The sequence below is a fragment of the Pollachius pollachius genome, assembly GCF_949987615.1.
Source record: "Pollachius pollachius genome assembly, chromosome: 11".
NCBI lineage: Eukaryota > Metazoa > Chordata > Actinopteri > Gadiformes > Gadidae > Pollachius > Pollachius pollachius.
In genome coordinates this window covers 22892267-22908059 of record NC_136944.1, presented here as the reverse complement: position 1 = coordinate 22908059, position 15793 = coordinate 22892267, and the positions used below count along the sequence as shown (strand labels likewise).

The 15793-nt window shown below is 45.4% G+C and overlaps 2 protein-coding genes across 2 annotated transcripts; both read left to right on the top strand.

The window, feature by feature from the left end:
- The first annotated feature begins 2704 nt into the window (after nt 1–2704).
- LOC307083317 (galectin-3-binding protein B-like) lies at nt 2705–7001 on the top strand. Its single transcript, XM_079747158.1, has 6 exons — nt 2705–2788; nt 2922–3067; nt 3340–3546; nt 4878–5009; nt 5225–5492; nt 5596–7001. Exons 2-6 carry the CDS (start codon nt 2980–2982, stop codon nt 6689–6691), a joined length of 1791 nt encoding a protein of 596 aa, XP_079603284.1. The 5' UTR covers nt 2705–2788; nt 2922–2979; the 3' UTR covers nt 6692–7001.
- A 3410-nt stretch (nt 7002–10411) lies between these two features.
- Nucleotides 10412–15411, top strand: LOC307082262 (metalloproteinase inhibitor 2-like). The gene is made up of 5 exons (XM_079745778.1): nt 10412–10775; nt 12841–12941; nt 13033–13141; nt 13411–13535; nt 13991–15411. Exons 1-5 carry the CDS (start codon nt 10646–10648, stop codon nt 14186–14188), a joined length of 663 nt encoding a protein of 220 aa, XP_079601904.1. The 5' UTR covers nt 10412–10645; the 3' UTR covers nt 14189–15411.
- Nucleotides 15412–15793: the final 382 nt, after the last annotated feature.

Genomic DNA, 15793 nt, shown 5'->3' with positions numbered 1-15793 from the left:
CAGCTATTTCTCTCCTTTACCTCATCTGACAAAGCCCTGATTGTAACACGCATATCTGAATGTCTGGCAGAAGTCAGTACCTGGAGAACTGCCCATCACCTGAGGCTTAACCTCAACAAGACTGAGCTCCTCCTAATACCAGGGAAAGATTGCCCACACATGGACTTACTGGTCACTGTTGAGAACATCACTTTATCTCCTTCTCCAACTGCCAAAAACCTTGGTGTAGTGTTGGACAATCAGTTTTGCTGCACCGCAAACATCACTGCGGTGGCCCGATTCTGCAGATTTGCACTTTACAAGATCCGCAGGATCCGGCCCTTCCTCACAAGGGAAGCAGCTCAGCTTCTAGTCCAATCACTGGTCATCTCCCGCCTCGACTACTGCAACTCGCTCCTGGCTGGACTCCCTGCCTCTGCGATTAAACCCTTGCAGCGCATCCAGAATGCGGCAGCGCGCCTCGTGTTCAACCCACCAAAGTTCTCACATGTAACCCCCCTCTTCCGAGACCTCCACTGGCTCCCTGTAATAGCTCGCATCAGATTCAAGATGATGGTACTGGCATACAAGGCAGTCGATGGAACTGCCCCTGCCTACCTCCAAGCATTAGTAAAGCCACACACCCCAGCTCGAACCCTCCGCTCAACTACCTCAGCTGGACGTCTGGTACCGCCATCGCTAAGAGCAAGCAAAGGTCGATCAGCGAAGTCACAACTTTTCTCTGTTTTGGGACCTCAGTGGTGGAACGAACTCCCTACCGATGTCAGGATCGCAGAGTCGCTCACCAGCTTCCGCAAAAGACTCAAAACTCACCTGTTCAGAGTTCACCTCGACTCTGCATAGAAACCAATGCACAGCCACCATTGAATGTTGTACGTCCTGGCGCTTGCACATTGCACTTATTCAAGGTACTTAATTGTGTAGCATCTACAGTAGCTGCTATCGTTGCTTTACACGGGGAATGGGTTAGCCTAGCGATTGTAATACTTGCACTTGGTTCTATGAACATCTTTACTGTACCGACAGCGATATATTGTTTCACTTCCTATGACAAATGAACTTATTGTAACAAATGCACTTATTGTAAGTCGCTTTGGATAAAAGCGTCTGCTAAATGCCCTAAATGTAAATGTAAATAACCATTGATGAGAGCACGGTGCACGGACGCGCACATTATATATATATGCGGTGTGATGCGAGTGGGAAAGGAGACGTGGACAATGTCTTTTTAGACATTACAGAACTGACAAGGCACAAATGTGGAATCCATTTACAACAGCTTGAGACAGAGTTTGCGCCAAACGGGATTAGATGATGAGTTTTTGGGGAACAACCTCATCAGCATCGCCACAGATGGTGCTGCAGTTCTCACCGGCAAAACCACTGGACTGATTGCGAAGCTTAAACGTGACTTCCCAAACATTCACTCCATACATTGCCTGGCCCACCGCCTTGAATTGGCTGTCCATGACTCTCTCAAAGAGGTTGCTGGATGTAACCATTTCGAGTTTTTCATCTCCAAGCTGTACGCTCTGTATCACCAGTTCGCAAGCAATGCGCGTTTGCTTGAGGAAGCGGCTGAAGATCTCAATATGCACATTTTGAGAATTGAGCAGATATTCACCATCAGGTGGGTGGCGAGTAGTTTTAATACTGTAAAAGCAGTGTGGAATAACTACCCTGCATTAGCGCACCACTTCAAAACAGCAAGCGAGGATACATCTCGCAATGACACCGAGATGTGCTTATATGTGCTGAGATAAGGCAAGTAGGCATACAGGCTTGGGGGGGAATGGGTTCCCCATTCTCCGTGAAGGTAGACCTCCACCCGGCCCTGAGAGTGGGTCTTCGCACCCGCCAACCGTATATCCCCCTCCTCTGGCGACCCCATCAGGCTTTCTGGTGCACAAAGAAAACTGAGGTTGTATTTGAGGGACGGAAAATATCCCAACACTTCCCGTTATGAAATAATAAAACGTATTACTGAAAAGTCAGGGCAGCAACAGCTATATAATGAATGGCCTGTAATGTTATACATCATTGAGTGATTTGGTGATCAATTTAGACATTTTCACAGTAGGCCTTACAAACAAGGGAACAAAACTAATTAAGAAACTAGTTTTCAGTTGATCTAATTGCATTTTAAGTAATGGAATTGTAGTTGAACTTACTGAATAGGCTCAATGTCATGGATCCAAGAGGAGAAACATGGAGAAGCATAATCCACAAAGCAGACAGCATGGTTCCGTGCTTCTGCATGTTGGCGACTGAGAGATGTTATAACCTGCAGGTTATGGACTCCAGCCAAATTGTGCTTGGACAATGAAAAGTAATAAAAAATGTATTGATAAAATTTAGACATGAAGAAATGCATTAAGAAGAAATGGGGGGGGGGGGGGGTTATGGTACGTCAATTGTTTTTTAATGTATTTGTAATTCCACGTAAAAAATACATTGAAAAAAATCGAATAGATGTGACTGAGTTTTTCTTATTTTCGGGTCATCACCAGTTTGCACCCGTTATATAAATATCTCACTAGTGGTTACAATATGTATACCAATCTAGCATGTTACCACAACAGTTGTCTGCTAATTTCAGTAAGGTCTTCCTGTGTATTTGCTTTCTAATTTTCGTTTCCCATGAAATAAGGTGTGCCAGTTGGGGCAGTTGTGCAACGTAATCTATTCACATAACAAAACCTAAGTTGGGTTGTGGTTGTGGACCATAAAAGGGGACAGACAATCACTGCGAGGGAAGGAAACGAAACTCGGGAACAGCTCTCAGTAGGTAGGCTAATGATCGTTTTGTGAAAGCTATTCAAGAATCAAGAAGGTGATGACATATGAATTAGATTAATGCATTTCTTCATGTCTGCATTTTATCAATACATTTTTTATTACTTTCATTGTCCCAAACTCAGTTGCACAATTTGGCTGGAGTCCATAGCCTGCAGGTTATAACATCTCTCAGTCGCCAACATGCAGAAGCACGGGACCATGCTGTCTGCTTTGTGGATTATGCTTCTCCATGTTTCTCCTCTTGGATCCATGACATTGAGCCTATTCAGTAAGTTCAACTACAATTCCATTACTTAAAATGCAAATAGATCAACTGAAAACTAGTTTCTAAATTTGTTTTGTTCCCTTGTTTGTAAGGCCTACTGTGAAAATGTCTAAATTGATCACCAAATCACTCAATGATGTATAACATTACAGGCCATTCATTATATAGCTGTTGCTGCCCTGACTTTTCAGTAATACGTTTTATTATTTCATAACGGGAAATGTTGGGATATGTTCCGTCCCTCAAATACAACCTCAGTTTTCTTTGTGCACCAGAAAGCCTGATGGGGTCGCCAGAGGAGGGGGATATACGGTTGGCGGGTGCGAAGACCCACTCTCAGGGCCGGGTGGAGGTCTACCTTCACGGGGAATGGGGAACCGTGTGTCACAACGGCTGGGACCTGCCCGACGCGCAGGTGGTGTGTCGTCAGCTGCACTTCACAGGAGCCGTATCTGCCGTCGCTGGAGGGACGTTTGGCGAAGGTGAGCTGTTCTGTTCTGATATAATGTCTCCACTAGGGGGGGATGTCGCAGCAGATTTACCAAAAGCAGATTTCGCAGTAGTGAGCGTCCCCTTTTTTAACAACTCTGGTTCCGGAAGTCAATATCCCATTAATTTTCTCCATTGGCTCTTCAGAAAATCGAAAAATAGTTTTCAGCCTGGAGCCAATTACCGCAGGAGTTATTCGTGACCGTAAAATATTGGATTCCGAACAAGAAAAGACGAAGGTCCAAGAACATTTGGCCTATTTTGTGAACGAGTTAAGGAACTTCTCATCCCCTGATCCATTGCTGGCCTTTTTTATCAGACCACTTACACCAACCGAAACGCTTCTTGCATCTTGTAACCATTATCATTATTAGTGTTTATATTGTTAATAAGTTTTGTAATTGTGCATGCTTGCGTGTGTGTGTGTGTGTGGGGGGGGGGGGGTAGTTTAATATATAGTGTGTAATGTATATAGTGTCGTCATCGACATGGTACCATGAGTAAACATGGTAGCCTATGTTAACTCAACCATCGCGCGTCCATCAATGGCGGTTCTAACGGTTCTGGCCGAGTGTGGTTGCTAAGAGACGGTGTATATATAAGGGATTATTACTCGTTTTTACCTGTGTATTCAATTACGTATTCATTCAACGTAATGTTTTCCTCGACTTTATCCTACCAAAATTACTATACAGCACCGCTATATATCATATCATTTATTTATTTATTCACCGCACCATGATAACGAAATGATTGGTACAACTCGTGTCAGCTGGCTAAGAGCCTGCCAAACTCACCACAACCTTGTAGGTCTTGTCTTTCAAGCTGGCTCTCTCAAACACTAAAGGCCAGTACATGGCCTGACTTCCTACTGGTTTCACCCATTTGGACACTCTGTCCTCATCTCTAAAAAAACGCATCATGTCAGAAAGGGACATCATGGTCGCTCTGTGTAAACGATCGGGTTCAGCGGCAGCAGTAATTAATGGCTTGACTTTCGCGCCGGCGGTAAACCTTTCCATGGCAAAAGCAAGCTCCACCAATGAAATACGTTGTTTTAAACTTTAGGATTGCGGGTAGTGTAGTGCTTTTAAATTATTGTTTTCAGATAACATTGTGAATAAAACATGTTTTAACCAAGAACAAGTCAGAAGGGGCCCTTGGGAGAGCTGAATATTGCATCAGAAAAAATATATACATATTTATATATATATATAATATATATATATATTATATTTGACGTATATATAATTTTCTCCCACAAAACAACACACGATTACCGGCCATTGTGAACTAACACTTTCTAATTCTATACATTCTCTAGGATCCGGACAGATTTGGCTTGACCAGACAAAGTGTGTTGGCACAGAGAACTCTCTTTCCAACTGTTCCTACAATGGATGGGGAATAAGGGATTGCACACACAAGCAAGATGCTGGAGTTATTTGTGTAGCAGGTAGATATCAGAATTATTCAACCATTATGGCAGTAAAATACTTACAAAAGTGTTAATTTCCAGTGGTCCTCAAACTTTTTCTACTAGTGAACCCTCTCTAAGACACTGCAGTATTCCAAAGTAGTCATACACCTTGGGGGTACACAACCAATGCTTTAGGCTCCACTGTACATTTTGAATACTAATAAATATATATATCTTTCTCCACACTTTAGGCACTAGTGAGAACTATGTGGACCATAGTCTTGATCTGTCTGAGGATCTTGGGCAACTCTTTGACAGCGAGGATGGCTGCGACTTCCTTATCCACGGACAAACTTACACCGGCCTTAAACGATACGATGGGGAGATGGTGAACACAACAGTGTGTGCACACAGGATGATCCTCTCACGTTTCCCTGGCTTCAAAGCCTCTACTGATGTCGAAGAAATATCAATTAATCTCACCCAGACGTGCCGTCCTCATCTACCCAGTTTGATCAGGTATAGGCCTTACAGCACCCCATGGTTCTGATGACCGTAATGACACTGTGTGGTCTCCGGTCACCCAGGTAACCATTGTGCAATCTGCCCTGTGTACTCTTAGGTACGTGTACACCCGGAAGCTGGAAGTAACCACGACTACAGCCCAGTGTATCCACCAGTTGGCGTCGCACTTTGGAATGAGGCGGTTGATGGAGGACGCCGGGCGCATCTTCACCAAGCTTCTCCCTGAGGACCGCTCCTTCCTCACCCAGGTCTCCTTCTACGAGTACTCGGTGGGAGCGGGCGACCGGGTGCTGCAGGAAAACTGTCTCCAGTACATGGCCTGGAACTTCCAGAAGCTCAGCACCTCCAAGGCCTGGAGCTCTGTGTCAGCAGAACTGCTGCAGGCCCTTCTGTACCGCTCTGACCTGGTGGTGCCGAGCGAGACCTTCGTCCTGGCAGCGCTGGAGGCCTGGGTCTCCCAGGTGAACCGGACGACCAGTGAGGAGCAGCAGGCCGCCTTGTTGGCCCACGTGCGCTTCCCTATGATCCCCGCCAAGGAGCTCTTCAAGGTACGGTTCACCAGCACCCTCTACTCCGCCCATCAGACTCTGTATCAGGAGAAACTTCTGAAAGGGTTCGAAGCGCACTCGCTGCCCTTCGGCACTCTGAAGAACAGCTCCACTTTCCAGAGAAACGACCAGGATTACCAGCCCAGGATTTACACCGCCCCCCCGTGGAGCGTTACGTTCAACCAAAGCGTAGAAACCGTCCGGCGTCTGATCAACAACCAGTACAACCATCGAGATAGATATCGAGGCAGTTATGGAGGCAGTTACTCGCAGTATGTCTACACGCCGATGCCGAGAACAAGTCAAACTCACAGCACACCTGTCCACATCAGCACTCTCTTCGCGGACAAAATGGTTGACTGGCAGCTGAACCTCTTCAAAAAGCAAAGCGACTGTACCAACAGTGGTGCGCAGTGTGATTCACTGCCTATGGCCAGAATGAGAATGTCCCCGTCCAACTTCCAGTACCAGGGCAGCATCCGCTACAGCAACCGGCTGCTGTTGAGCTGCCAAGGAAGATTCATTTTCCACATTATGGACTTCAAGGGTGCATTTGCTTATGTGCCCACTGTCAAGAATGTAACGTACCCCTGTGCCGATGAAGAGTATATCTACCACTTTGTGGTGAGGCCCGAATACATCTGAGCCGACCGCCTCTCGGTGGTGGTGCTGGTAGGGGTGGTGGGGTCGGTGGTGGTGGTGCTGTTGGTGGTGGTGGTCGGGGATGTAAGATTGGTGATGGGCAGCCATAGTTGTGTTTACATGCAATAGTCTTTATGTTTGCTGCCTTTGAGAAGCGGTGACGGTTTCCCGGTGTCCCTCTTGTCTCCTCTGAACCTGGGTTCGTTCTTGGTTTGGTTTTGGCCTGCCTCTGGTTACTGGGATCAAACCCTACTCAACTCATGAGAAAGCCAACGCTGCCATGTATGCTTTGAAAGCCTTAAAATAAAAGCAATTCAAATAAATCTGTCTTTATTTGCCATTGTGAACCCCATAATGTAAGTTTGTGTTACATTTTTAGAGACTAATATACAGAGATGTCCTGAGATGTAATTTAATTGTTTAAAAAATAACTAATATATAATTTTGCTAGTCCTTATTATGGGCGCAGATGGAGTGGAGGAGTCCACTTCAACTTCTGAAAAACATGTTTTCATCCCCAATATACATTCTTTCTAGATAAATTATGTAATTGAGAACATATATTTAATATAGGCTGAGTCCACTAATGAAATATTTCACATATAAACACAACACTTTGAGCGGTTTTGTATATGTCCCTCCTATATATCCTGCACAATGGCTTGAACCGTCGCATAAACTATTAATTGCTGTGTGTCTTATGGCAGCTCATTTTATATATACGTTGGTGATATTATTGATGTCCTCCTGAGTTGTAATGAGATCAGCGCCCTCGGTCCTTAGAGTATCAGTTTCCAAGTCATCACTTTGGTAATATCAATTGAAACTGCGTCCAACACACATGGTAATCCACTTTAAAGAGCCCCCTTCATATACCACCAGGTGTGTGAGTGGTCAGCCATTGCATGCCGTTTGAAAATCTGCCTTTTCCTGTGTTTTAGTGACATCCCCACTGGGCGTGTCCACCTAGATGTATGATGGATCTAGGTTGAAACTCATTTGTGATGTCACTACGGCACAGAGAAGGGCAGATTGTCAAACAGTTTGTAATGGCTGATCACACTCACACCTGGTGGTAATCAAATTAATTACAGGAAAGGTTCCAATAATAATGAATCACAGGTGAGTCCCTCTTGAACTCAACCCGTCACTAGAACCCTGCTCCCGCCCCAAGCAGCATCCAAACAAATCTGTCACCATGTACGGTCCACACTCACAGAGAAAATCCACATGCCCCAACATGGTCTCAAGACATTTGGTGGCCACTTGAAAATTTCTGAGCAATTACGAAAGTCTGTTTTTTTATGCTAATTACGGCTTACGGGAAACAGTTGCTCAATAACAGACTGTTGATACTGTACGTTAACAAAGCCCCCCTCCAGAAAGCGGAGTCACAGACAGAAGCGCAGAGGAAGTGAGTCGCCCACCTCATGCTCACGATCGCGGGAGCTATTGCGTAAAGCGAAAGTCCCGACAACTGACCCTCAATTTGGCCGCACCCTTATTGGGTCACAGCAACAACAACACCATCATGCGCTAACAGACTACAGATGCGCTACACGCACACGGCCAGTGAATCACCGGTCTCGGCAGCGGACCTCCGACATCATGGACCACCTGACCCTGAAGTCCTTCCACCCTTGTTCCGCTCCCCAACAGATGTTTTCTCTTACTCCGTGCCAGTGATCCTCCATAGAGGTACCATCCCTTTCGCTGAGTCACCGTCTCACCAGTCATCTCCCATAAACTCTTTGATGGTTTCAGTGGATTATGGGAACTGGACCGTGGGCTGCGGCCAGAACACTAACAACGGTGTGGGGCGGGCAACAGGACAGGCGCCTTTGCACGAAAGGTACAGGTCCAGCCGGAGGAGGTGGTGGTCTCGGTTTCGTGGTCAAGCCTTTTTCCCCTGATGTCACGTCGGGAGGGTGTCTGTGTTTGGAGAGGGAGAGGGAGATAAGGAGAGCGAGAGGGAGAGAGAAAGTGTGGGGGTGGTCAGAGTAACAGGATACGGGTAATGGCCACAAGCTTCCCATTCCCGTCAGGATCCCCCTTTTTGCCGGGCTGTTCCTCGCGGGGTATTCCTGGCGCCGGCGAAGTTGTAATTGAGGGTTGAGGAGGCTGACCGGGGCCTGAGCCCCCGGGGTTTGAAGGTTGTAGTGTACACAGGGGGACTGCCAACGCTGCCCTTTCTGTCTCTGTGGACGGATCCGCCCTCTCGCCGCCAAACCAGAACCTCATGTAGACACCGTCATTCGGGTCGAAGTGAGCGTATCAAACACAGAGGTCTACAGTGTGTGGAACAGCACACATCACTTTCACAGCTCCGTGCATGTCGTCTTTGCCTGATAAAGCAAAGAAACCCCCTATTCTGTTAAGTCATTGTTCCGGTGCTTCTCTTCGCTGACATCTCCTTTGACTTCTGGTAATGAAATGCCATGCGGCTGGGCTGTATGATGGGTGGACGGGGCTATCTCTAGGCTGGAGACCAGGGTGGGCGGCCGGCCTCAGCCTCCCCACATCAGGTCAACAGAACCGGAGCTGAGCTGTTTGGACGGGGGGGGGGGGGCGGAGTCTGTTATTCTCTGGATGATAGGGCGTTCGCTTTTCACAATTTCATCATTACGCTTGTGGCAATTTTACTTCCTCTCTTGTGAACTTTGGTTCTTGTGAATGTAGACTTCCTTTGAACTCTGTTCCTACCATAACCTCTCCTAGCAGTGTGACGCAGAACCTCAAGGGTTCTGTGACGCGTTTCCCTGATCTTCCTTATCTGCTCAGCTGCCCCACTCATTGTGCAAGATGTTCCACTGAAGATTTCTAATCATACCCCATGCCCCAACGCCCTGTCCATTTCATTTCTGTCTGTCCCAGTAGGCCGGTACTGGTATCTTGTTTGTTCCAGAAAGGACATGCAAACAGTATACACATGAAAAACACACAAAGGACACACGTTGAGATTTCCCTCCAGTGATTCTTCTCCAACCCTCCGCCTGCCCCAGGTTTTTTTTAAGAAGACTTGTGGAAAAGCAACCGAGCAAAAAATGCTAAATTGTGGAAAGAGTGGAAATATGTTGTGGAGAGGCCAGCAGGCCTGGCTCAGCCGCCAGTTATGATGTAACGGAGAGAGTCCTCCGTAACAGACACATGTAGAACGGGGCTCTCTCGCCTAGGCCCCCTTACAATTCATTACCCTCATTATCTCCATTAGGTCTCCAGTGTGATTACCCTCTCGGGACGGCCTCCACGAGGGAAACCTCAAAGCAACCTCCTTTCAGAGCAAACCCAAGAAGGCATCCACCATTTTTGGGCTGTGAGTCATGGTCTGTCTATGTCCTCACGTTTCCTTATGATAAGCTGAGAAAGCTCTGACTAAAACAATAATTTCACTGCTCCCCAAGTTCCTCTTTCTTTTCTTCCTCCGTGTAAAGGATGTGTTCTCGTTTATCAACAGGTAGTCGCCTGATCCAACGGTCCGAACGTACATTGAGCGGGACCTCTTCCAGTTAAAAACAGTCACTGATCCGAACGGACACCAGACGGGTACATTGGGTTGTAGCGGGAAGAGGTACCGCCCTGTGTACGTTCGGAAGCTTGGATGATCTGGCTGCCATTACCTTATCAAGGCTTCTGAACCTTCAGCTCCTGTAGGGGGAGGAGCTACCGCGGACTCAGTTCAATAAAGCCGAGGACTCTGCGCATGAAAGGGGTATTCTATTCTGCCAGACGCTCCCGCAGTATTGACTTGATTTAATACACTTTAATAAGGTCAATACATCCTGTTCTACCGACTGTATCTGGTCCTGCGATTATTGCCTGGCTTTATTAAGGGTGAAGTGTTTAGTATAGCCTGTTCTTTAGATACTACTTTTTAAAAGTAGCTTCTATTTTTATTTTTTGAGTTTATATTGACTACTTTGTATTGAATATATATCTCGGAACCACCGTTGCTCTGAAATGACTTGGTCGGTGAACGGTTGCTTGGTCGTCTTGGCCATCTTGTTCGTCTGGCGGGTGGAGGACTTTGCAGAAGCTTGCAGCTGCTCGCCCGCTCACCCCCAGCAGGCGTTCTGCAGCTCGGACGTCGGTAAGTCGTCATCTCTCCACATAGGACCTTCTTTTTCTTAATCACTTATTTAACCATTCGCATTGTAGGTCATGTACAGAAAAATCCGTCTATGTGTACTAGGTCAACTGTTGACCTAGTTTACCTTATCTGTAAAAAAAAAAAAAAAAAAAGGATGCAAATCATGCATCTTTTTTTTTTAAACTTTTCCATAATTTGTTGCACACTTGTATGATGTAGACCTCATGTGGACAACAGATCCATGGGTTCATTGGCAGTCCCGTTGTAAACTCTCCCTTTCAGTGTCTGGGCGTCCGCCCGGGGAATGTGCTGCATCAGCATTTCCGAAGCCAGAGCAGAATTGACTTGTTTCCACTCTCCCCCTGAATCCTGAAGTGGAGTGACTTTGTGGAATTATGAATGAAAAGGAAAGCGCCTACTGTACCAACTCTGTTGAGCTCTCAAAACACAGGATGGAAGAGGGCAACCATTTTCCAGGTTCCTGGATAGGCCTACTTATAATATGTGCGTTGTTTCCTAATGGAGCACCGATGCCAGCAAACATTGCAACAGTAATCAGCTTGTCTAGCTGTGTCGGTTTACGTTGGCCTGGCTCGTCTCCGCGTTGGCTGAGTGTGCACAAAAGATTACTTATTCGCTTCCCTTTGGATGGTGGGCCTATGGATCTGTTATTGTGTGTGTCTGTGTGTGTGTGTGTGTGTGGGTGTGTGTTTCTCTTTTTAACTTCCTGCTATTATAATATCCAGATGTGTGCAACTGTTTGACTCAATTGGTTAAGCAACTCATTGGAATGCCTCATTTCATCTACAGACTATGCTGTTGTAATTACCCTCAAGTAGGATGTTTGGGTCATAAGTTAAGACTAAAAGTTAAGAATACTACTACTACATGTCTCAAATAACACTGAAGACCCCACCTGACCACAAGCATCAAACCCTCCAGTCATTGTTTTGTAGTTCAGTGTGGGAGTCTTTTAAAACCTTAAAGTGGATCAACTCAAGTCGACTTTCCCATTGAAGACCCGTAAGCGGTGTAAACACGAACAACATTAAAGTTCATGACTTTCTTTATTATTTTATAACACAACGCGGGTTACCTCACTAAACAACGTTGTTTTTTTGTCAATTAAGGGAAGTGTAGCTGTCAGGGAAGTTGTACAGTCACGGAATTTCCACCTCCTACCCTGATGTGGTATTCAAGTCCTCAGACAGTCAGAGTCCTTTGAGTGACGCATTGTCAGTCAACCCTGTTGGACTGGTGTTCAGAGTATTGCTCATATGGCTCAGGAGGTAGAGCGGGTGCGTTGGTAACCGGAAGGTTGCTAATTTGATCCCCGGCTCCTCCTAGCTGAGTGTCGAGGTGTCCCTGAGCGAGGCGCCCCACCCTGACTGCTCATGACCAGCTGGCTGTCGCCCTGCGGGGCTGACTCCATCGTCGGAGTGTGAATGTGTGCATGAATGGGTGAATGTTAGGTGATATTGTAAAGCGCTGTGTGTGGCCACTGGTTAGAAAAGCGCTGTAGAAATGCAGTCCATTTACCATTTAAAGCTCACCATGACTATGCTGGTGGTGGGGGATGTATGATTGGTGATGGGCAGCACATAGTTGTGTTTACATGCTATAGCCTTTATGTTCGCTGCCTTGGAGAAGCTAGGAATGTCCCGCTCCTGAGTCAGGGTGTTCTTTAGTGCCCCTCTTGTCTCCTCTGAACCGGGGTTCGTTCCTGGTTTGGTTTTGGCTCGTCTGTCGGTCACAGAGTGTAGCTGGTACGGCCTAGGATTCCACGAGACTCCACGATAAAAGCTATTTTGATTGCGATACCATCTTTAGGTATTTCCGTCTTCAGAAACTTAACGTGTAGAAATATGCCGTGTTTAATCGTTGAATATGCTGTATTAAGTTTACCTCCAATAAATTAATAATTTTTCTGATTTGAAAACAATTCCAACGGCTTTCAACTTTCCTGCTGCCTTAATGTTCACAAAGATGACGTCTGCCAGCCATGCAGTGAAAGTTATTACCCGCTTACCAAACCATTTGTCTTCTCCTGTTTTTTGTTTTCCAGTTATTAGAGCAAAGGTCATCGCCGTGAACAAGGTCGATGTTGGCAACGACGTCTACGGGAATCCAGTGAAACAAGTCAAGTATGACGTCAAGCTGATCAAGGTGAATATTCCTATGCTCCTTTGACGTTGTGTTGAACCATGCAGTCTTCAAATGGGCCTATTTTAATCTACTGTCTGTGGCCTCCTGGAAGATGTTCAAAGGGCCAGTGATGGATATTGAGGCCATCTACACGGCCCCCATCTCTGCCCTATGTGGAGTGACTCTGGACATTGAAGACCAGATGGAGTACCTTATAACAGGTACACCTTACCCCCCCCCCCCCCCCCCCCCCCCACCTCCCTCACATTTAAATGATTTTATATTCAGAATCAACTCATTTTTACAAAGGTGGAATTACTTGGCAATCGTTCATAACCAATATTAAACCCACCAAAATGATTATCTTATTAAATGTTCAGAGTGCAATCCTTCACCCTTCCTCGAGGAGAGACCCCCTGCCCCCCCCATGAGAAACACTGACTGACTGAATCCTCCAACCATGTTGTTTTATTCTCCGTCTATCTTTAAGGTAAACTGGAGAGCGACGGCAACGTGCACGTGACCCTGTGTGACTTCATCGAGCCCTGGGATGCCATGAGCCCCATCCAGAAGAAGAGCCTGCCCGAGAGATACCACATGGGCTGCAACTGCAAGGTACAAACTTACTCTACCCTTGTCTTCTGTAGAAGGAGAAGGACAGTGGGGGGTTGGGGGGTTAGGGGGGTTAACTCACGGTCCAAAGGTCATGGGTTCCAACCCCAAGGTCAGAGATGTACCTTAAGGCATGTACACGAACAAGAGGTCTAAACCCTGCTTTTTAAGGACCTGCATCCAAAAGATGTCTCTTTCTTTCTGTCCTCTTTCTTTCCCCCTTTCTCTTTCTCATTCTTTTCCTTTTACTCTTTTACTTTTTCTCTCTCTTTTTCTCTCCTTTCTCTTCTCCTTTTTTTATTTTTGTCCCTTTTCCCTTTTTTCTTTCTCTTTCTCTTTCCCCTTTCCTCTTTCGCTCTTTTCTCCTTTCTCTCTCCAAAGTGTACTGAAGGGTTAGACATCGGCTCCGTTCCTCGGTCAATCAGACACAGTCTCTAACGCCGCGGGTCCCTGTACAGATCGTCCGCTGTGACACCGTCCCCTGCTCGCTGCACGCTGACAACGAGTGCCTGTGGACCGACTGGGTCCTGGAGAACCACATCAGTGGACCCCAGGCCCAGCACTTCGCCTGCATCCAGCGGAGGGACGGCTCCTGTGCCTGGTACCGGGGAGCGGCCCAGCCCAAGAAGGACTTCCTGGACATCGAGGAACCCTAACCTGCTCATCTTGGACGCCGACACACACTCAACGGGCCTGCCGTCTAGAAAATACTTATGTTTCCACCAGTATGTTTTTGTTTCTCTCGCTCTTGTTTTGATGGCGTCGTGGGAAGATATTGTAGTATTGTCCGGGTTAGAAATGCGTGCTTTTGTAATTTTTTGGGATGCTTGTGGGTTCTTTTTGTAAGCTAAATAAAGTTAAATAGAAAAAGGAAATCCTGATACATAACATAATGCTCAAAGCATGGTTTCTGTTAACCACTTTTGAAGAGTTTGAATCTGAAACATAAGTGATGCAATTGTATGCAATTCAGTTAGAACCAAAGGTATTTAGATGAATGCATACAGGTCATTTTAGCATACAAATGATGTGAATCAAACTTAGACATAATTCAATGATGATTGTAAGGCTGAATAATTAAATGGTAAATAAACTGGCCTGCATTCTGTTCTAGGTTTGTGACAGCAGGGCTAATTGACACAAATAAAATGGAAACTAAAATAATTGTGTTTCTCCTGTTTGGAAATATTAGGATCTCTACTGTGATATATGAAATTGCCTTGATGTAAAAAAATTAATTCCCTGTAGGGTAATGTCTGTATTAATTTCAACATTAAAATTGTCAGTCAGTGCAGGAATGCCCGGTGTTTATGCCAATAATGTTTTATTGGGATTTCCTTCCTTTTTCCATTTTTCCTACAAACACATATAATGCACTTTAACCACGGTGGCAAATTGAAGTTTCTGAGATCAGGGGGATTAATCTCTGTCTCCATTTTTTATTTTTGTTTAATTACACGCGTCATATGCATGTAACGTGTGATTTCAGTTGGCTCAGTGTTGGTTTACGATCACCTATCTCGTCAAATACCCCAATAACAAATAATGTTGTGTAATACCACAAACATTTCTTTGTTAAAAAAGGCTATACTGTAGGCCTACGATTCATTTAGTGGAATGGTGTCTTAACACTTTTAAAAGTTTAAAAGCAACGATTTCGGAGAACCGTCTACGTGAACAGAAGCCTAAATGTAAATGTTTCACATTAATTTACAAAGGTGTAATATAGTTTTTTTTTACCTCTTTATTATAACATGTAAAAACATTGGACAATTGAACTGTGCTGGTTTCACATGATATCTTTTAAGAGCAGGCAGTGATTGCATGCATGTCTGTTAATAACTTAAATAATACTTTCAATAAAAAAATAACCTTCACATTGTTTGACCTTTTTCTGACCTATTATTGTACTACGCCTGAAACAGTGATTTACAGTATTTAGGTCTTGTAGATGCTACTTGGCAAAAAAATGTACACTACTGGCCAAGTCTAGAAATGTTTATGCAGCAAGCTCGTTTTCTTTATTCCAATTGTGAATGAAGACATGATGGGAGCCCACCGAGGACTGGAATGACATGAGTAAAATGTGAGAATAAACCAACATTAGAAACATTAAATAAGCCTAATGAAATAACGGAGAGCCAAAGTCTGAACATGTAATCTCACGCCACCTACAGGCCATTCCCGGTGACAAAGCGAAGGCCTATTTTTGAACACAGGTCTCTAACACCCAGGTACACAGACATCTTAGAGATATGCTT